The sequence below is a fragment of the Silurus meridionalis genome, chromosome 7 (genome assembly GCF_014805685.1).
Source record: "Silurus meridionalis isolate SWU-2019-XX chromosome 7, ASM1480568v1, whole genome shotgun sequence".
Taxonomy (NCBI): Eukaryota; Metazoa; Chordata; class Actinopteri; order Siluriformes; family Siluridae; genus Silurus; species Silurus meridionalis.
In genome coordinates this window covers 19,429,739-19,451,594 of record NC_060890.1, presented here as the reverse complement: position 1 = coordinate 19,451,594, position 21,856 = coordinate 19,429,739, and the positions used below count along the sequence as shown (strand labels likewise).

Sequence of the window (21,856 nt, the reverse complement as noted above, 5' to 3'; positions counted from 1 at the left end):
CAGACTCCCAAGGGAACGTCCATGCTGACAGCTGAGAAACAACACGGTCACTTCGGCTAACGTCACCGAGCCGAGCCTTTTTCGTTCTCGTGCCAGCATAGGCGTCCCTCTCAGCTTTACCTAAATTGAAAAACTCAGCCCATCTTTTCTTCCCTGTTCGACGCTGCCATTCGCAACCTACCATCTGCCTTTCTTATTCGAAATTGAAAACGGGGATAAAGAAAGAAATCGTAGGATCCGTTTGCAGCTTTCCTCCACTGCAATGAAGAAAACGCTAAGATTTTATAAACTCTACCCATTTCCACAATTAGGTGGCTAGTGAAGTGCCTGGATTTTTTTTTTTTTTCCGTTCTCCTTTCAAAATAAAAACATCCTTTAGCTACTTTGTGGAGTCATGGTTGAAGTGATTTTAAGTTTGCCTAAGCACCCAGTGCCATGGCATTCCTCATTAATTTCTGCAAACCACATATTAATAAGTGGATGCATGTAGCAGCATGAACTTTAATTTCCCAGTTCATTAGCTCTAACATTATTAATCTTGGATGCACACACTATGGCTAAAACATGTTTTCAAAGCAAACGACTCGGCCTTGACGGAGAGGAAATACAAGCGGGCTCAACAGGCTCCGGGAAGTCGTTAATTTGCTGAATGACGCTGTCCTGCCGAGGATTTCACAACTGTTTCGTTCTGTTATCGCGCCGACTTCTAAATGCCGCCTCGCATTACGGCGTTCATCAAAACAATGTCATACTCTGCTGGCACAGGAAGCCAAAGCTCAGCGCCTCTCTATGAAATCTTAATGCGTCCGCCCTGTAAACACCGGGTACACGAAGACCCATTGTTTTCATAACTACGATGGAACATACTTTGTTTTGTTTTTTTTTACGTCGCAACAGCATTCATAGGAAATGGCCAGGACTCTGATGTGTGTGTTTGTGCTTTGTCAAGGCTGTGAATATAGTGATCTTTCATTCAGGATCTATTCGTGTGGGTGCTACATGGCAAACAAATTCCTTGATTTGGACGTTTGCTAAAGTCAGGTGAAGGCATCAGGAAATTTGTGAACACAATGTTCGGTTTAGATCAAATGCATAGAAGGCCCTGAATAATGCATTAGTTGGATGGCCATGACCTGTTTTTCCGACTAGTTCGTGTTAAAAAATTCCTCGGATTGGTAATCCGGGCAACGCAGGATTCAACTGCGCCAAAAACCCGCTGAGAATCAAATTCTCATGAGAGACATTTGACTCCCTTCAATCATTAATGTTAAAGTAGTTGATCCATAAAAGCCAGACATGCACATTCATGCTACATGCCCGCATGCATAATTCCTATTAGTCATTCATCCATGAGTTCATTCACCCAACCACACACATATATATATTATTGATACAGGCAGCCATGTTGGAGAAGCAGCATGGCGGCAACCAAAGGGGCATTTTCACGAGAGCCGAAAGAGTGAGGCAGCAATGCGGCGTCATAAAAGGAGGGAGGCGACTCTCACCTTGAAGTCCATTGCCATTTGCACTGGTGCAAGAAGGAGGTGGAGATGCTTGGGGCCTGACAACGGGGGCAAAGGCGCTCTTTTGTTTCACTGCAGAGATGACATTGGCAGGTGAGAATGAGAAAATGCCGTGTGTACTGCTACAGTTTGAAGAGAGGCTGACCGAAGAGGCTGCCATGGTAGGGCTCGAAGGAACTACTGCAATAGAGCAAACATAGTCACCACTCAGAGAGAGTTTCACTTTTTTTTTTTTTCTTTTTTATTCTTTTGTTTTTTTCCTAACAGACGAGAGTCAGGGAGAGCCAGGCCTCGCCTCTTTTTCAAATAATAATCATGGGGGTGAAAACAAATCAGGGAAGAATGGATACGAGGAAATGATCAGTCTTTAGCGGGGAGGATGTGGGGGGGTGTGCGTGATATTCTGTTGCTTGCAAACAAAATGAATGCAAAAAAAGGAAGCGAAAATGGGGACTGGGATGGAATGAGATGGGACGTCCTGCCTCGGCCACTTGCTGGATAATAGGCGTCTTTATCGACTCTGACGATTAAAGGAACATTTTATTGAGGGTTTTTTTTTTTAAGTAGAATTTGTTGCTCCGTGTCAGTGGCCTAGTCAATTGATTCATGTGTTTGAAACATGTCATGTATGTGATGTTTTTACGTTTTTTTGTTTTGTTTTGTTTGTTTGTTTTTTGTTTTTTTTTATTAATTAATTGTTTGGATCACTATGTGGCTTGTTTCAGGTGTTCAGCCTCCAGAGTCACCCCTCCTTTTATCCAGTAGCACACATTCCCCCAAAAAAATCGAAACGAAACAAAAAAAAAGAAAGAAAACCAAACACAGACAACAGGAGTGTCAAAAGGAAAGGGAGCAAGGTGGGGGAGAGCAGAGTAGGGAGTAATTACCTTGATACTTACTGCCGTAGGGTGAGTTGGCGGAAGAGCCATTGAGGAATCCAGGCGAGCTCGGGACGCCCAGGTTGGGCATGCCAGCGTTTCCATAGCCGTTCATGCTGTTGCTGGCGGTGTTGTAGTTGGACTGCTGTGGAGTGCTGCTGGGCACGTAGCCGCGAGGTGACACGCTGCTCGTATTACGGCTGTAGCCAACTGCAGGAAAAAAAATCAAATGCACTATTGAGGAAACTAGAATAGCTGAAATGATAATTCCGTATTTTGAATGCATCTCCTGTCCATAAGACTTTGGTGAAACTTTGCTTCAGGAAGCCTTAAAGCATTTTATAGAAATGCATTTGCTGAATAATCTGTATGTGTATTTTGCTTTAGTTTTTGCATCCAAGGCTGAAGGTAGTACGCTGTATTTGCTTTGCACTTTAATAAGGAAAGCAAATTTCAGCAATGTAAGTCAAGTGGACACTTGGGAAGAACCAGGCACATGTGCCACCAAAACATCACTCATGCTAGCTAATCTTTGCTTCAATATCAGGGTGCATAAAATAAGTTAGAACACCCAAATTAGCTTCTTTTTTTTTTTTTTAATGTATGCTAGCATGTTGTTCAAAATTTGGTCTCGAGAATGTAGTACTACGCTGGGAGATAATCAAAATATTTTGTCTACACAGATCAGGCATAGCACTATGACCACCTGGCTAATATTGTGTCTGTCCCCCTTTTGCTGCCAAAACAGTCATGACCTGTTGAGCATTAACAGCATTACAGATAGAGTAGTCTACCACACGGGGCAGCCTTTGCTCCCCACGTGCATCAATGAGCCTTGACTGCCCACGACCCTGTCGTCGGTTTACCACTGTTCCTTATATTGACCGCTGTAGAACAGGTACACCCCACAAGAGATACCATACACTTACACTTGCCTATTTTTCTGGGTTCTAACACACCAACTTTAAGGATAAAAAGTTCATAAAATGTTATGTAAAGTGTATCATAATCAGTGTTATTTACTTCACTGCTCATAATCTTGTAATGTAATAATGTTATGCCTGATCGGTGTATATTTGTGCAGTGTATTGTTCAACACAGCCATATAAACATCATTGGTCTTTACCCTGTGAAGTCTCAGAGACATTGACGGCCAACTGGCTACCAAAAGAGTTGACACCCATCATGCCACCGTGGGACGCGGTGTTAGCGAGAGACGGGATCTGGTTGTGGTTGCGTGGTACGCTGTAGAGAGCTTCTGCGATGTCTGCCGCCCGCTTCAGTATGATCTCCTACACGACAGAGTGAACGAGCCATGAGTGCGATACAGAAAGTAACAGCTGGTTTTAATAAAAGATTTGACACATTTTTTTGCCACATCCAAGCATTTCTAAACCTTTAGTTGAATGAGAAGAAAAAAAAATGTAAAATTATTATTCTTTTTATTTTATTCTAACTTTTAAACAGTTTGCATGCAGCCAAAGAATGAGAAAGAATAAATCGCCATGGCACGCTTTTGAATATGTATTAGACCTCTCAACTTCATTTGAACAGCACTGAATGTGTTTGAGAAAAAACACCTTTTGGGCCAAGTTCAAGGTTATTCTCCCATTTAAATCTGCTCACTATGTGTGTGTGTGTGTGTGTGTGTGTGTGTGTGTGTGTGTGTGTGTGTGTGTGTGTTTTGAGCGATTAACTCCTGTTTTTTGCTCCATGTGCAGCAAGCACAAATAAATAGCGAGTGAAAATAGAAATAAAAAGCGTGCACTCTTGGTGTAATGACACCCTGCTACAGTACAATGGCCTGCAGCTAGCTTTGAAATGTATAAAGAGGGGCATAGCAGGGGGAGAGAGGCACTGATTTAATTACAGCCACTGTACAGAGGTAGAGGGAGGCTGAGAGAGATAGAGACAGACAGAAAGAAAGAGAGGAGGTGGAGGTGGAGGGGGCTACTCATTAGCATGCACTGGTGTAGAGGGTACTTTACCTGGTTGTTGTGGGGCATGCCGTACAGAGCTTCCACAAGGTCAGCTGCTCTCTTTAGTAGAACCTCCTGCAGCGCAAACACACACACACACACACCCAGTATAATGAGTTACAGAAAACAAAGAGCAATATTTGTGTATACATGTATGCTAGCCTGTGTTTACTGTATGGTTTATTTATGACATTAGTGATGTGTAAATGTGTTCTATTGAACTAATATTTGATTATCAGTCATTTTAAGAAGGATTTCCTTCTCATGTTGGCTGTGTCACGTGCCAAAGCAAAGTGAAGTGGTGTGTAACCTCTAAGCTAAACGAATAAAAAAATAAGCACTTGAGTTTTAAATGCTGTGGCCTATGGGGTATTAAACAAACAAACACACACGCGCATACTCGCAGCGATACATAAAGCAATACAGGAGCGACGTTCGGTTCGGCTAAATCCACCCGAAGAACAATGAGTCATTTTCCATATCTTAATTAAACTGGCAGAGTCCTCAAAGACAACATCTCACCCTTTAATTCATGCCCCAAATTTGTAGTGGAGTTCAATGCCAATTCCTCTTTCTTCAGAACAATAAAGTGAATTAGCTCGGGTTAATCTAGTTCTTTCATAATGGCATTAGGAAATTTTTCAATTAACCTCTTTCACTGACTGTTGTAAAGGACTTCATAAATGAGTTCTCGTGCCGAGCTGCCTGAGAGGCTGCGCCCGGGGACCCGGGTGCCCACAAACCCCATCTTATCCATGTCTGCATGCTTCCTCCCTACTTATAGCACAACACGGATTAACTTTCTGCTTAGCTTCCCTTCAAAAATTACACACAGCCTGCCAACAAGCCAACAAGCCACCCTGATCCAGCACGTCTCGCTTGGTCTAGCCTATTGCGTTTATTTCTTCGCTAACACTCATGACAGTGTTCCATGAACTGATTAACATCTTATCTTCTTATAAACATCATACTCTGTTCTAATGAGTATTGCTTTGGACATTCCTAATATAATGAGAAAGACAGCAAGAGAGAGAGTGAGTGAGTTCTAACCTCAGCTCTGCCCTTGCTAGCATGTTCACCAAATCACACACTGTTTCTTAGCATGGCTGACTGGCTTCATTCCTAGTCACGACCGCCATCTTGAATCCGTACTTATCAAGATTAATCGCATAAGTCGGGGCTCTTGGTGCGTGCACCATACGTTTTATAGAGACGCTGTCTAATCCTGAGAGGGAGCGGATGAGTGGCTTTTAAAATGGGCATTTAGCTTAGAAATTGCTGTCTCTGCTTCATGTTGCATGCATCTAGTTTGCATACAAATAAAGAATTACACTTGTCACATGGCAGGTACAATCAATGAAAGGCCCAGCTGTCTTAATCCTGTCCCATCAACCGGCTCCGTGCTCTTTCTCCCCCTTTTCCATTGGGCTCTATCTCTCTCGCTCTCTCCCTCTCTCGCTCTCTCTGAGAGAGATAAAGTGTTTTTCTGCAGTGCTAATAATTACTCATCATCTCCGCCCGTCATATCACAAGACTCCTTACACATCGCTCCCAATTTTGCATGACGATTACTACAATTAAGACCGGCGCTCTCACGGAGACGAAAGCCTGCCAGTGCGAGACTCTCTCGAACCACTTGTCCATATGGCACCCAGGCCGTCGAGATGTACAGATAGGTTTAAGGAAATCATGTCTCCTCTCCACTTTAATCTGTTGTTAGCGACAAGGTGTCTCCGCTAATGAAGCGGGGTTTAGTGGCCGACATTGGAGTGTGACGAGAGAGCAGGCCCCTATTGGCGGAGGAGACACTGGGCGGGTTTGTTTTTGTTCCTCTCAGCCTGGCCGGCCTCACGCTGAGAATATTATTAGCGGTGAATGGTGTTTGAGAAGCATTTCGATGTAAATTCATGAGCGCCGTGCTAAGTGTAATTGACTCCTCTTCCCTCCGTTCGGCGAGACGAAGCAGACTCCAGGTTAAACGGAAACTATTAAAGCTCAGAAACGATCCCCAAGCTTGCTTTCATGACAAATGCGGCCGGTTATTATTACAAGCATTTGCTGTTCCGCCCGTGGACGTGAACCATTTAAACGGGGCTCTTCTTGTTATCACAGTCCAATATCTGGAGTGGTACACAGTATATCAGCAGCATTGCAGGAGACGGGCGAGGTGAGCTGGCTGGAGGTGCTAATGTCATTCTAAAGTGTAAAGCAATTATTCTGTTAGTTCTAGCCTCAGGTTATGAATACATTGAGGAACGCCGGGGCCCAATAGATGTAGCTACTTCAAAAAAGCCGAGAGAAAGAAGATGAATTTTAATGCATGGGTAATTGCTCGACATGAATGCATTTCTAATAAATTTTCTTGCATATTAGATTGCGGAGGAAGTGGCATAGATTTGTGCTCGCCAGCTCGAAACGCACGGCAGAGGAATGGAAAGACGCGGAGGCAGCCATTCATTTAGGAGGCAAAGCAGGCAGGTTAACACTAGATCATGGTGATAAAATCATTTGATCAAAGCACAAACAAAATAGAATAATGCCTAATCCGATTCGTATTTCTCTCTCTCTTTCCTCACTCTGGTCTATATGGAGAATAATGGAGGGTAGCGCTTTCAAACGGAGAGCCTAAAGCAGAGCGAGAGCGAAGGCCCCCTTAGCAATCTCGTCCTTCATCACATGACTGACTCCTGATATTGCCTTTATTCTCGCTCCCTAGCTTCGTATATAAATATGTTCATTCGACGCCCCTCGCTTGAGATTGAGCTCGCAAATTTTGATCTTATCTAAAATTAGGGAGGTAAACTTCAATTTGGTGGCGCTCCCGCTACCGGGCGTACATATGTAGCAGAGGCATTATTAGTGTACGTCCAAAGCAATCCAAGCTTGCCGTATTGGTTTTCTGTCCCGAGCACAATTACCCATCAAAGCACAGCCTTTGTAGATTCCATACAACAGGAGGGAAGAGTGGAAAGGGAAAGGCACAGTGGAAATCAATATCAGGCTGGTATTATCAACTCTGCACTGAAGTGGCGGAGAAAACCGGGGTGTGACGCGTTCACCTTAATGCTAAGACACGGTTTACATTTCTCCCTGCAAGACCCCCTCCTCCTTATTACTCCAGCCTGTCTTGGCCCTAATGGTGCCGTCCCTCACACACTCATGGTCTCATTGCGAGTCCGTGTAAGGGTCAATTGCTGCTTTGCGCGGAGCCGGCTGTGACCCGCCGGGTTCGCCGCCTCCAGCAGACGGCTGCCGTAACTATGATAAATCACTTGGCACTTTCATTTACATGCCGCTGAACTCCACATTTGGGTCCATTAAAAGCCAAAATCAAATATTTATGTTGTTTATTGGAGCTGCTAGAATCCATCGCTCCCCAGCAATCGGTTTTGCGCCGAAGGCCCCTGGTGTTGAAGGTTTACCTGAATTAGACCCCCCCCCTCCAGTTTTAAAGCTTTCACGCCCACTTTTCCTGCATCACATGCTTTTTCGGCCTTTACATTTTCCCAGAGTGAGAGAAAAAAAAAAACAGCACCAGCATTTTCCCGAAAAGCAAAAAAAAAAAAAAAAAAATCAATATTTTGTTTTGTTTTCCCTTTTTTTTTTTTTTTAAGCTAGGCCTAATGGAGATATAAAGTGTGCCTTTTGAAGCTTAGCAAAAGGCATAACATCATGATGTTTGGAAGAAAATGTCGGGTGTACAGGCAGGGAGAGGCGGCCTGGCTGGTTCTGTTTTATTGGTAATGGATAGTTTAAAGCATTTACTGGAACAAGATTTCCTGTCTAGATATTGCTCTCTGCAGAGAGAGAGCCAAGTGTAATTGAAACACATCATGTGGCGTGGGCTGGCTCTGCTCGGGGATGCTTAGCTCCGTGTGTGTCTGTGGGATGCGAGGCTGGTCGTGCTTGTGCTTAAAGCAGCCAGGCTCGACTTAATGATAGCACCCGAGCCCCCATGCTGGGCTTTAATAGATATTTGTATGATATCTGTTATTGGACTTTAGCGGCGGTCAGCTCTCACTGAGCGCCCATTAACCGGCTACAAAATAATATCTTAACGCGATATTAGGAAAGGTCCTAGCTTTTTGCGATCGGGCTCAGAGGGGAAATTAACACGTTTGGGAGCTGATTATAGCCAAATGAGGACGATACATAAAGGTATAGGAATGAATAATCAAAGAATTCTTTTTGCCTGTTTTCTTTAAAGTCTGGAGACAGTGATCCTTGTCTCGTGCACAGAGAGGAATTTGTACGACTTTGAAAATAATTTAATAAAGAAAAACACAGAGGGCATGCTTGATATTAACGTTGGGACATTTATTAACCCACTATAGCTTGGACTTATATCGAAAAGCTTTGTAAACAAAAGATTAAAGTGGATCTAGCTTTGGAAAATGAAAGGAAAACAAGAGCAAAATAATCACACATCACAAAGAGGGCTCTGCTCCGATTACAATCACCACTGCTTACTGGAGTGGAAAAATGCTTAATTGAACTATTTCGCTACAATGAAAGTTTGCGCAATTCTGCCAAAATTCAAACACCGGGGTCTCGAGGTTGTCTGCTTTGTGTGTATGTGTGTGTGTCTCAGTGATTTGATTCGTGACGACTGGCCAATAGAGATTGGATGTACTAACATCGGCGTCTTGAATCGTTTCCCATTTTGAAATTTCCACGATAAACATCTTTCTTTCACTCATTCTCATTCTCTATCTCATTCTCTCTCTCTCTCTCTCTCTCTCTCTTTCACGTTCACACAGGCTTCCCAAAGCTTACTGACCTTTGGCAACCTTTCAGGGTCACCTGGATGTCTGGGGATGACCTTCTGCAGTCTCTGGAAGCCGTAGTCAATAGTTGGCTCGTTCAAAGCTAAACAAAACAGAAAAAACATAGCAGGCATTGTGCGTTAGTTTCTGTCTCAGGCACGCGCCCGGCTTAAGCAGTAAAAACTGAAATGTGGCACACATAAAGTTTGTTGCGATCATTTATCAAATCTATGCAAATATCCGGACGGGTTTGGGTGTTTGAATAAAGCGCGAGGACGTACTTTAGTTTTAGTGTGCGGTATACAGATAAACACCCTCGTACACCGCCGTTCAATGTCGGAGGCTTTTTTTCTCTCTTTTTTTTCTCCACCCCGCTTATTTGAAGCAAACTGGCTGTAATTGATCAAATAAATTTTGAGAGCTTACTGGATACATTATGAATGAGGCAGTGTGAGAGCTTGATGGTTGGAACCCCTCCTAACTCTCAACCCGCTCTCTTTTTCTCTCTCTCACACACACACGCACAAATATATATGTCCACGCAAACACACAGCAATCATGGCTGTCTGTCAGTGTGCTGAAGTCTGCATCAGGCTTTTCCTGCTGTATCACCAACTAGATTTATAGCAAGGAGCTGATGATGACATATGTCTGGCTATTGGCCCTTTCAGATTTATCCTTCTCTCTCTCTCTCTCTCTCTCTTGCTCTCTTTTGCCCCTTCTTATTGCCTGAGTGCAAACGATGCAGGAGGTGCACTTCATCTTACAAAGCTTTAATAATCTGTGAATGGCTGACTACAAGCTGATGTAGGGCGCCATCATTCTACAGCTGTGTTGGGCTAGCCTCATGAAATTGCTGGCCACAAATAGTAATTAATCTTTCCTCTCTTCCTTTCCCTCTCACCCACACACCCACACACACACACACACCTACGGACACACACATACTCACACATACACACCAAGCCTCCTCCCTCTAAAATAGTAATTTTGAGTATGAACAGGGCAGGTTATAAATCAGAGGCCAGGGCCGCTGCATATACAAGTGCATGAATCATAATCTCAACTGGCTGCAACTGCACACATTGTGTTTAACAAGCTTTAGAGGAACTGGCGGAGGTCTATTACCACTCTCCTCCAGTGGGGAGGAAAAAAATATAATAATAAAATAAAGGAAGCCGACTGGAGGAAGCAGCCTGTACTGAACATGCAACCTGAGCAGGTAAAATGGATATGTACCATAGATCTTACAGCTTCTGAGAGCTGTCTAATGTGAACTTTCAGAAAAAAAAGTTTTTAATACATAGACTGTTAATCAGACCATGGCGCTAGAGCAGAAAATAGAAATAGATGGTGGTTCTATGATGGTTTAGATCTAAAATGAGCAGGTCTCGGGTAAACACTGAGGCTTTTTATTTTAATTATTGTTAATATGAAATCATAGAGACCTGACCAAATCTATCTATTATGTATGAAAACATGAAAAAACGTCTAAAAAAAAAAAAACATCATATCACCAGACCGTGAGTTCATATCATAAAAAAACACATAAAATCATAGCCCGAATGGGTAGGATTGGGATAAATTCCCCTATTGAGGAAAGTGACACTATGCAATCGTGGGCATCTTTGAGCTCATGTATGCGTAAGAGGGCAGACAGCCCTTTCCTCCGAGTGTGTCATGCAGCATGAGCAACAGTCTAAGAAAACGTGTTCATCTTATTCACACGTGTCTCAAAGGAAGTCCATTAAAGTCTCCCTTCTCCCGCTTGGCTATTTTTTGCATTGTATGAGTCGGAAATCTTTCATTTATTCTCAATAATTGTTCTAATAACAGTTTGAGAGCATACTTTAGTGTTTATCATGTTAATAGCACAGTAGATTTGGAAAACTGGGTCTTGTTCATCTATTTATTCGCTTCCCAGCATGAAAACTGAAATTTCCATTGACAAGAACACCCTCGAAATAATTGGTAGACTTTATGATCAAGTGGCACAAATGACATCAAAGTGTGGGAGCTAATGATCGATATCTGTCAGAGACGTGTCTCTAAGAATGCAAGCACAGTGCAGGCGTGTGTGTGTGTGTGTGTGTGTGTGTGTGTGTGTGTGTGTGTGTGTCCGTGCCCATATGACTGACAGGCGGGATGCTATTTGACATGCCATCATGCATGGTTGAAGCCAGTGTCACATAGGAATGAGAAATAAGATGCTGCCTTGTTAATACAGCATTGATCGGCCATATTGATTTTACATGACATGACTCTTGCAAGGATGTAACTCTCTCAGTCTGTCTTTCTCTCAGTCTTTCCCCAAGTCCTGCATTGCCTAGTTGTTCTTCTCTAGAAGTTGCACCACAGGTTCATAAGTATGGTAAATGAGTATAAAGCTGATATAAGGTTCGCATTATACTCATTTATAATCAGGGTTTCTGCAGATTTCACCAAGTCAACTTGAGGACATTTTAAGAACCTTGAAGCCTGTCCTACCATTAAAAACACACAAACAAATAAGATGTTAGCAGTTGGCCTTAACCAAAACCCTAAATTCTTTTTTTATTTTTAAATAAATTATCGCTAAACTTGCATTTCCCTTTTGCTAAAAAATAAAATCTGTTTTATGTCTGTGGTACAATCCAAGAGAGATTCGTGCAAATAACAGAAAGCAGATTTGCAAGTTGGTCTCATTTGTAGTAAGACTTGTTTAAAATTATTTAAGATCTAGAACAGTGAATTTAAGACTGAGGGAAACCCTGATATTAGCACATCATTCAGTGAAGTCATAGATCTGGAATGGCAAGGAAGGCCTAGGAACATGTCTGGGTGTTACTTATGTATAGCATTAAAATAGCTCACAATGTTTAAAGCAACCAATGCAAAACTCACACCAATTCAATGATCATAAATAGGTCTACAAAGTAAAGTGAAAGGTAAAACACACTGCATAGCTTCACACACGCTTCCACCATGACCCACACACATAGAGGTGAGAATGTGACAGTGTCTAAGGTTTAATAGATGCATTCTGATGGAGATAAATGCACATCACTTATTGATCGGATGCTAATGACACTGAAGAGGTCACCGGATCCTTCATTGACACCCATCTCTCGCATCACTGCCACACATACACATACACACACACCTTCAGGGTGAGTATGCCATGTTACAGATGGATTATGACTGGTGTGTACTCAAGGTTTGATTAGAAGAGGTGGAGAAAAAGAAGTCATCGGCATTGACCTCCAAGCTTAAGTTCATTTGCATCACCCACACAGCATTTTTTTGTTTGTTTTCATCTAAAAAAGTACATTCTAAAAGATTTAAACCTCCTTCTCTTTTTCTCTTTTTGGATCGCTCTCTTGACACCAGATCCACCTTCCTTATTCAGAGTAGGGTTGGGAATCCAAAACCTTTACAATCATTCTTGCAATCTTTCTAGTACACACACATGCTCCAGTCACTGAAATGATGCCAGTCTATCTGAACCAGGTCGGACTGTGACCCCTCCCTGTGGGCTCAGCGCCAGCCCCCTCGCCCTGGGCTCAGCCAATCAATAGCACTTTCCTGTTTTGGAGGCGGGTAATTATGAGGTGGAGAGAGTGGGTGACCTCTCACCTGTCCCACATTACATTGCTGATATTAAGATAAATTGCCCGATTTTGGGTAAACATATGCTGCAATTCAGCCTGTCAGCAAGGGTTTGCTCAAGGATAATTTGTATTGATCTATCCGCTTCTTCCCAATGCAGCTCGCTGACCTCATGGATAATGAGAGAGCATGAGAGAGGGAGTAGGAAAGAGAGAGAGAGAGAGAGAGAGAGAGAGAGAGAGAGGGCGGGGGGGACACCACAGACACCATTGTTTCAGGGCTCTTGAGTTGTTAAGTGTGTGTATACATATGTACGTATATATGTGTGTCTGATCAGTGGCCTGGTGGCTGTCAGTGGCTGAGGGATTTCGCTTACATCTTCATTTCTCATGTTTTTCCTTTGTGTTTGTTTGTTTGTTCTATCCATCCAGAATGAAGTGGGAAAGTGCTGCTCAGCTAACTAGCATAAATGAGTGTGTTAAATCAAACAGGGCAGGCATCGCTCACAGCGCTCTTAACAACTACAGAGCTCCAGTGGTAAGATGGAGCTGTGTTCGCCATGAGCGAGGAGATTTTACTGCGGAAAAGAGACGACGGAAAACAAACCAACTCTGACTAGACAATACAAATACGGAGCTGTCTAGGTGTTTTAACGTGCTATGGGGTTTATAAGAAACAATTGGATAAAATCTCAAACACTAGCGTGTCACATACCGTCCTTCCGTCTTTACGAAAAATATTTTTCAATAGCGATCTTCTACGCAAAAAAGGTAAATTCTACGGAAAAAAACTGACCTTTTCATGTGCGTACACATGAGCATGTCTTCATACCGAGCAGGACATCTGTATACTCGGAGATAGAGTACTTTGACCTTGTTCTTAGAGATTGTACATTGTCATTGCTCACGCCTGACACCCTACACGCCAGAAGATACATATCTCTGACATGCCTCTTTTTACCCGAACACCACAGCCGCTCTATAATAACAGCCCGGAGAAGAAAAAGAAAGTGACACGTCTGCCGTAAATCCTGATGAATTACGGGCCACGGCGCATCTTGAACTTATGAAATGTAGCAAAGTTAAGACCAAAGCTTGCAGAGAAGAAATATGACGGTTGGGGGGAAAAAAAGGCTTGAAAGGGAATCGCTGTCAGTCATGCGTCAGATCGGATTCGGGGAAGAACGCGGGCTCGGAGTTAGCGAGGTGCTACGATCTGAAGTGGCGGTGGCGGTGTTAATGGCACTCAGGATCGGCGGCGGAATGGAGTCGACGATAGAACAAAGTGTGACAACGGTGCGAGTTGGAAACCCGGAAATAATCGAATCGTGCCTTTTTTCAGGCTTTGTCAGCTCTTTTTTTTTTTTTTGCTATCTGCTTTTTTTTTTCACTGTGGATTTTGTCAGTAAGTCTGGCTGAATTCAATAATAGTAATGTTTCTTTTGACAGCATTTGTGAGTGTCTTTTTTTGAGAGCTCGGGTCTAAAGAAAAACAGAAAGTCAGTGATCATAAAAAAGGGAGAGGAAAGGAGGGAGGGAGGGTTGGGGGCTAACTTTGATAAGTAGACGCTAGTGTAATTGTGCTCCTTTGAACAAACATGAGTGAAAACCGTGAGCTCTCGACTGGCATTCCACGCCCACATTATGGCCTATTATGATAAGGCTATATCTTTGCACGAGATAATGAGTGGCTTTATTGCCGTTGCTTGCTATTACTTTGTCTAATTATACTTAACTGCTCCGAGCTTATCTCTGCTCCACCTACGCCATCAAAAAGTCTTACCAATACCACACACATGCTATTTTTTTTTTTCCTTCTTTCCTCTGTAACCCAAATCAAGGAGACGGAAAAGAGGAAAAAAGGGGCTTTAAGGGAAAGGCAAGAAAAGAGCAGGAGGAAAGAAAGGTTACAGTTCAGAAAGAGTTTCGGTAGAGTGCCATGCCTCTGTGATAGTCTGAGCGGAGCGGGCTTTCTCGAGGGAACAAAACATGGCCGTTTAAAACAGGCATGAAATACCATGAGTTCGGACAGTAGTGCCTGTGACAAATCTAATCTTATTCCCTCTTTCTGTCTTTATCCGCCCCAACCCCCCACCCTACCCCTCCCACCTTCATTTATTTAAGACATGCCAACGCCAAGGAAAACAACAAAGTGCAGACAGGAAGCATCTTTTAATGCCAAACAGCCATCGTTCCAGCCCAGTGGAGGAAGGAAGGTGAAGTGAGACAGACGGAGGATTTAAAAAAAAAAAAACACAAAAACACAAAAAACAACAACGACGACAAAAAAAGCACAGCTTTCGTTTAACGCTGGCATAACAAAAACAGGAAAGGATTCATTTGGTTTCCAAACTAACCGCCGGATCCATTCGCTAAGCCAATTCAACTCGTAATAATAATGCTGCGTATATATCCATTCGAAACATATGCCTGTAATAATATCGTTAGTTTCCTCTTTGCAAAAAAACAGACCACCGTGGTAATTATAATTTCATCAAGCAAACCCAGACATGTCATCTCCGCTGAGCAATGAGACATTTGTAACTGTCGAACCGTACAGAGAACGCTAAGTACGAGGCTGAAAGAAATATAGAGAGTGAGCAAGGATGCTACATGCAGGAAAAAAAGACAATAGAAAAAGAAGTCACTTTCGTGTTGCTCAGTGCAAGGCCGGGCCTCTAGAGGGGGTTAGTGATTTCAATGACAACGTGTTATTCTCCGACAAGCGATATACACCCCCAATTCAGCAGAAATACGCCAATACTGATTATATCAGAGGGCGTTTATGAAATGAGCCGCTGATTGTTAATTGAATAAAGTGGGCCAGGTGAAAAAAAAAAGCATGAGGCACAAGAGCGATGGGCTGCAATTATCACACTCTGTCTGTATTATTGTGGAAAATACTTCTCACGGCTGCTGGAAAGAAATAGAGACCAACAAAAGCACCAAGAAAACATGCTAAGCCGCTGGTTTTGCAGCATCCAAAAGCAGAGCCTAAGAGGGAAAAAAATTGTGAGAAACAAAAACTCTCCCAGAATTCAATGCTGGTGTTGTCTTGGATCTGGCACTAACTTCATTTTATCGCTAGCTGTCTCTGAAGGAGCTATTCCATCTCTAAGAAATTCAGATGCTCCGGAAATTAAAATTTCAAAGATCTTCAGTGGAGGTGGGGGGAGAGGGTGGAGGGTGGGTAAAAATCAATGGTGACAAATCAATGCTCATAGAAATTTCATGAACTTTGAACCAATACAGGCATGATGATTGGAGTGGGAATGGATGGAAGCCTGGAGAAGACTCCTAGCGTTCGGACAGAGACAGAAAGCCACTCTTCTCCAGACCATTGCACCCTTTCATATTTTATTCCACTGACACAAATTACATTTTGGCTCTACCACTATAACAAGGATGGTAAAAAAAAAAAAGTAGATAAATAAATAAATGAATAAATAAAAAGCACCCCCCCACACCCACATACAAAACTGTCCACTCTGCTTATATCTTCTTTCCTACTCAGATGTTGTTAACCCTTTGACTTTTGACTACCACCAACACAAACATGCCTTATGCCTAAATACCCAAACTATGCTAAATAAAATCAGACTTATCAGTCCAGCCTGATAATCTCATGTCCAAATTAATACTGTGGAAAAAAAAAAGACGATCAATACATGGACAGGGTGAAAAAAAAAAAAAGAAATCAATACATCCGTTAAATTATTGCTGCATTTATTTCCCTCCTCATCCGAGATGAGTTATGTTTGCTCTCGCTGTCAATACGGTGTAGCTTTTAGCATTAATCTATAAATAAAAACTATGCTGGAAGAGGATACCATGCCCAGGTCTGGATAGGTGAGGAGTGCAGAAGGGAGAACAGGATGAGAGAAAGAGAGAGTGCGAGTCATCCATCAGAATACGCTCTGGTCACCGGAGCACAACTAATGTGCGTGAGTAAGGGCGAATCTATTTAAAGCAGGCAAAAACCAAGCAAAAACTGCAATGGCCAGGAAAGGAACCAGTACAACCAATTATATCAAAATACATTTTTTTTCTCTTTTGCTCGTTAATGAGAGAACGCTAAGTCGATCCCAAAGAATAAATTCTGCTTTCATTTGGTTGAAGTAATATTAAAGTGGCTGGAATAAACAGGAATACTTTTCCAAATGACCCTCGTTTTCAAACAGTTCCAGACTCTTTTGCCTCGTACAGAGAATAAAGTGGAAGTGAGATCATACTGACTTCTTTAAGAGGATGAAGGGGTGTGACGAAGATGCTGTTGATTACATAATCACCCCCAGCTTCTGATTACTACTGTATGCTTCTCTCTGTAGGGGTGAGAGACAGAGAGAGACAGAGATAGAGAGAGAGAGAGAGAAGATAGAGAAAGAGCAGGCCTATCTGATCCAGTTTGAGGGTGGAGAGAGGTTGATGAGCCGATAGTCTCTTCTAAATCGCCCGCTGATCATCCAGCGATACGGCGTTTCATGTGCTGTTTAAAGAGTTTATTTACTGCCAGCCTCCTGTCTTTCTGGCTTCATCTCCTGTCGTGTGTATCATTCCTACACGATGGCTCGTGTCCAAGAACAACTTAAAGACAAGAGGCTCTCCAGCAGAGCTGAAGTTAGCAAGGGTTCTAAATGGCCATGTCCGGTTTTAATAGCTTTTAAATTTCGCCAATTAGTATAAGAAAGTGAAATAGTTTACAGCCAGTGTTTGTGTGTTCCTGTATGTTTGCATGTGCTAGGTCAATTGAAGTGTTGCAGAGTGAAGTGGCGAGACGACCCTTTTGTCCTCTTTGGCTGGATGATGAATGGCTGTCTCCTTCTCGGCGCGTTTTGTCAGTTTTGGCGCAGCCGAGTCAATACCTTCACCTTGACGAGGAAACTTTGTGATTTATCAGGGCCACTGGCCAATGAGAGCCAATGCCAGGAGAGTCAGACCCTCTGAGGTACAGACAGTGGCCTTTGGTTAAAGTCTTCTCAAATGAAATCGCAAGAAGGTGCATGATAGACAAATGGCTCTTGTTAGAGGCAGCCAAAAAAATGAAAAGGGAAAGGGGGGGGTACAGAGGAAAGGGGAGTGAAGAAGAAAAAAAGCTTGACTTGAACTAATAACACAAAGGGGCCATGGCGGTCACTGTGGGTCCAAAGATGAAGCACCCTGTCACATAGCAGGTTGGGAAATTAGCAAATAATGTTCCTTGGCCCTGATAAATGGGTGACAGCTCTCCTTCGCCAATCATTTTTTAACATTTTGATGCATGTCCACAATCCCATCGGAGGAAAGGAAAAGTTTACCGGCCCTCAATTTCCGTGTGATAAATGGTGGCCGGTAAATGTGCGATTTCTGTATGAGGTATAGTTCATTTTAAGCAATTCTGGTAAATGGGTGTCACTGATTAGGACAAATAGTCCAGAGGGGTGAGAGCTCCAGTGGTACATCTCTCTCTCTCTCTCTCTCTCTCTCTCTCTCTCTCTCTCTCTCTCTCTTTCTCACTGTCTTGCCTTCTCTTAGCTCCAGTAGAGCATTGAGGCCAGGCTCTTGCAGTGACCATGCAACACCTAAATAGAAAGCAATAGCTTTGATGCAATTAGAGTCCAACGCTGAGCTATATTTATGATTGCTGTCATTGATCTAAATGATTGGCCAAGGTGCACACGAGCCCTTCTTCTTCCACCTACCAGTCAAAGCTCTTTCTGCTTTTCCCTTGGATAAGTGAGAGAACATGATGCGCTTCTTGACATTAACAAGCAAAGGTTTGAAAGTGTAATCCATACGAACACAGAATCTACTTGCTCTTTGAATGAACACTGTTTACGTTTAAAAGAAAAAAAAAAGGACAGTCTGTCAAATCCAATAGAGGAGCTTAAAGGGAACATCTGGAAGAGGCTTTCAAAATTGCATGATCAGCTTGTGAAGCTTCTTCGAACGGCTTCTATTGGCAGGCGGACAAACACGTCTGTCTCTCTTTAATTTAAATTCTTTTTTGTTTGTTTTTTAATTTAAAGACCCTCCTGAGCGGCTGTTCGGGACTAGACCTGATCAATGGGTAACTGATACAAGTCTCAGATGCCACCAAAGTGGCCTTGTGCTAACAACAACAAAAACCTGCAACAAGAAAGAAAATAAAGCAAGAAAGAAAATGAAATCTTTAAAAAATTACAAAGGTACGAGCTGAAGTAGAGCAAAAAATAACAGCAAAAGCCAATAAACTCCTCGAGCCTGGTGTTGTAAATAACCTCACATACAAACACACACACACACATCACAACACACTCCAAAACAAACGATTACACGGACCCATCCTGGCGCTGCATCCATGGATGATGGTTATTAAATGACACTCTGTTTTAGAAGAGGGACTCTCAGCTCATAAACCACTTACACACTCGCCATGTTTTTGTGACCTTACGCTCTACTCCGATGTCATATCCCGCTTTTATTGTGCTCTGCCTGGCCCGCCACACTTTGAGCATTCGGCGGGTATCATTTCATTGCTGACCCCGACGCTCTGCTCGAGGTGTCAGGAATAAAACTCGAGCTAGAGACATAAAATGGAACGTCTGAGGACACGGCCTGCATTTTAAAGCCGGCCAAGAGACATTTGCTTAAGGAGGGTTGACCTCTCCGACAGGTGGCTCACGCTGCCATGATGGAGAAGAATTATCGACTCTTAAAGTAGTGCGCTGGTTCTGGTCACCCGGCGTGAATCTAAGTGAGTGTGAAGGACCTTTATGAATCGCAATTAACACTGCTATCTACAGATGGGCTGATGTAATACAGAGGATCGGATTTGACATATTTTCCGATATACAGTACTCCACCGTCAAACATTTTGTGAAAGGATTATTATCTAACACGCTTGTAGAGGCAAGATGTTTCTATGTAATAAAAAAAAGCAGAGAAAACATTAGTGTTTGGCTTAAATTGAAAGCAAATGTTCACAAAAACTCGATTTTGGACAAAGAACCGTGTATGTCTGCGTGTTTGTTTGTGTTTGTTTTTTTTTTTTTGTCCGTTTCCTGAACAAACTACATTTGGGGAAAACGTGTGCCTCTCCAAATAATGAATGGCAGTCACCATCCATTGAATGCAGCCATAAAACACTCGAGAACTGTTTATGTTTATTTTCTCTAATTCCTCCAGAATAGCCTGCAATTATTCCACTTAGACCTGCAAGAACACTATGTATGTAAACACACACACACACACACACACACACACACCAAACACTTTTGCAAAAGCTTCTACTAGGACCACCTAGGATTCTCTGCTCATAGAAGCCATTTCTGAACTCATTATATGTGCAGGTTATGTGTTTTGATCAATAAATCTCCTCATTCGAAACAAAAAAGAGGGAACAAGAAAAAAGAGATGCAAATGAGATGTTCATACAAAAAGATAAAGGGAAGTCTGCATCAACAAATGCAGCCATGATGCTGAAATAATTATAAATGATTCACTCTGAACTAGTGTCTGTGCTACAAGAGGAAGGAAGTAAAAGCTTACTTTCCAATGTGAATTGATCTGGATTATCTTGTTAATAATGAAAGCTATGGTTCAATCATGGAGAATTTCACTTCCCACATGAAAGTTCATAATATTATATTTAAATTGTGCACCTGTTATTTTATAATCCAAATCCAGGCTTGTATATGTATAATCATTTAGTTGTGTGTATATTATATGCTATATAACATAGTTACTACATAAGAACTAAACTGTAGCAAGGCATTTCATAGGAAAAAGTTCAGCATCATGCTGGTGTGATTCATCAAGGAGTCATTATTACTACCGTGAAGTGTTTATCATTTTACACCACAACCATGGTTTATTTATGTCACAATTTAAATTGTTAATATCCATAATCATATAATGTCATGGAAAGTCCATGCTAGGCTTGTAGACACCTTCTGACCAGTTGGAATCAAGAATGCGATAATATTGTAGTAAATAGGTTTATATTCGGTCATCATTGCACATGTATGTATATTTATACTGATATATTGAGCTTGGGGGTAAAAAAAATGTCAGTTAGAAACTGACATAATGAGAAGAAATGTCTGACTTGTCGTTATTCCCAGCTCTAAGTATTTGCACATGGGCCTAAGTGAAAGGCTCAGGAAGTTTGTCAGGTCTGTAGAGCAGACATTAGTGTCAGAGCTCATATAACAGGCCTGGTATTAGGCAGCTCCCCCAGCTAGAGTTTCATTATCTCAAAGGCTTGTTGGCCTGTGGTCTGGCCCTGCTCAGGGGGGTTAAACGGCCTAGACTGGGGCAGGAAAGGGGAACAGCTGCCCCTAAAGGAACTCTGTGTCCCATAGAACCAACTTTCCCCAACCCCCACTATTTTCTCTCTTTCTCTTTCTCTCTCTATGTCATACCCAAACACACATACACACACACACACACACACACACACACACACACACACACACAATTGAGCTCTAATTCCTGATGATTATCTCATTGTCCCGCTCAGTCTGGGATCTGATACTGAGCTTCCAGGTCAAGTATGGAGTGACCACATCACCTCCACTATCAGCCACACTAAGGGAGATTAGCTAGGTTTTACACACACACACACACACACACACACACACACACACACACACACACACACACTCACTCTCACTGTCTCTAAAAACCACCCCCCCACACACAGACTGATTCAAGAGTACAAATACAATCATCCACCTTTACACCCTGACCTTGCTTGCTCTGTATATGAGACAAACAAGCACTCACCCAAACGCATACACACACACACACTCACACACACCTATATACAACCCCCCCACCATCACACACACACACACTGCTGGTAACATGTGCATTAGAGGTGGGTGTATTTACGCTCAGAGGTAAAGAGAAAGGACGTGTTGTAATGGTTTGAGATTAACAGGAGCTGGCAGCTGCCCTCTTCACCACTCCAACAGAGAAAGGATAAGGTTACAGACAGGAAAAAAATGTGGAGAGAGAGAGAGAGAGAGAGAGAGAGAGAGAAAGAAAGAAAGAAAGAAAGAAAGAAAGAAAGAAAGAAAGAAAGAAAGAAAGAAAAAAGAAAGAAAAAAAAGAAAGAAAGAAAGCAGGAGGAAAATGCTTATATAGTGCGCAAGCCCCAGC

The 21,856-nt window shown here is 42.5% G+C and overlaps 1 protein-coding gene across 12 annotated transcripts in view; it reads right to left on the bottom strand.

Moving 5' to 3' along the window:
- The window catches only part of ebf3a (EBF transcription factor 3a), a 92,043-nt gene that overhangs the window by 527 nt on the left and 69,660 nt on the right, over nt 1-21,856 (bottom strand). For 3 of the 12 annotated variants that reach the window (XM_046853842.1, XM_046853845.1, XM_046853846.1), the window contains exons 11-15: nt 9,161-9,249; nt 4,390-4,455; nt 3,528-3,693; nt 2,411-2,611; nt 1,506-1,703 (exon numbers count right to left, since the gene is read on the bottom strand). In XM_046853842.1, the coding sequence (XP_046709798.1) occupies nt 1,506-1,703; nt 2,411-2,611; nt 3,528-3,693; nt 4,390-4,455; nt 9,161-9,249 (720 nt within the window). The remainder of the gene's footprint in view (nt 1-1,505; nt 1,704-2,410; nt 2,612-3,527; nt 3,694-4,389; nt 4,456-9,160; nt 9,250-21,856) is intronic. The other 9 variants (XM_046853849.1, XM_046853850.1, XM_046853854.1 and 6 more) reach the window with 5 other exon arrangements.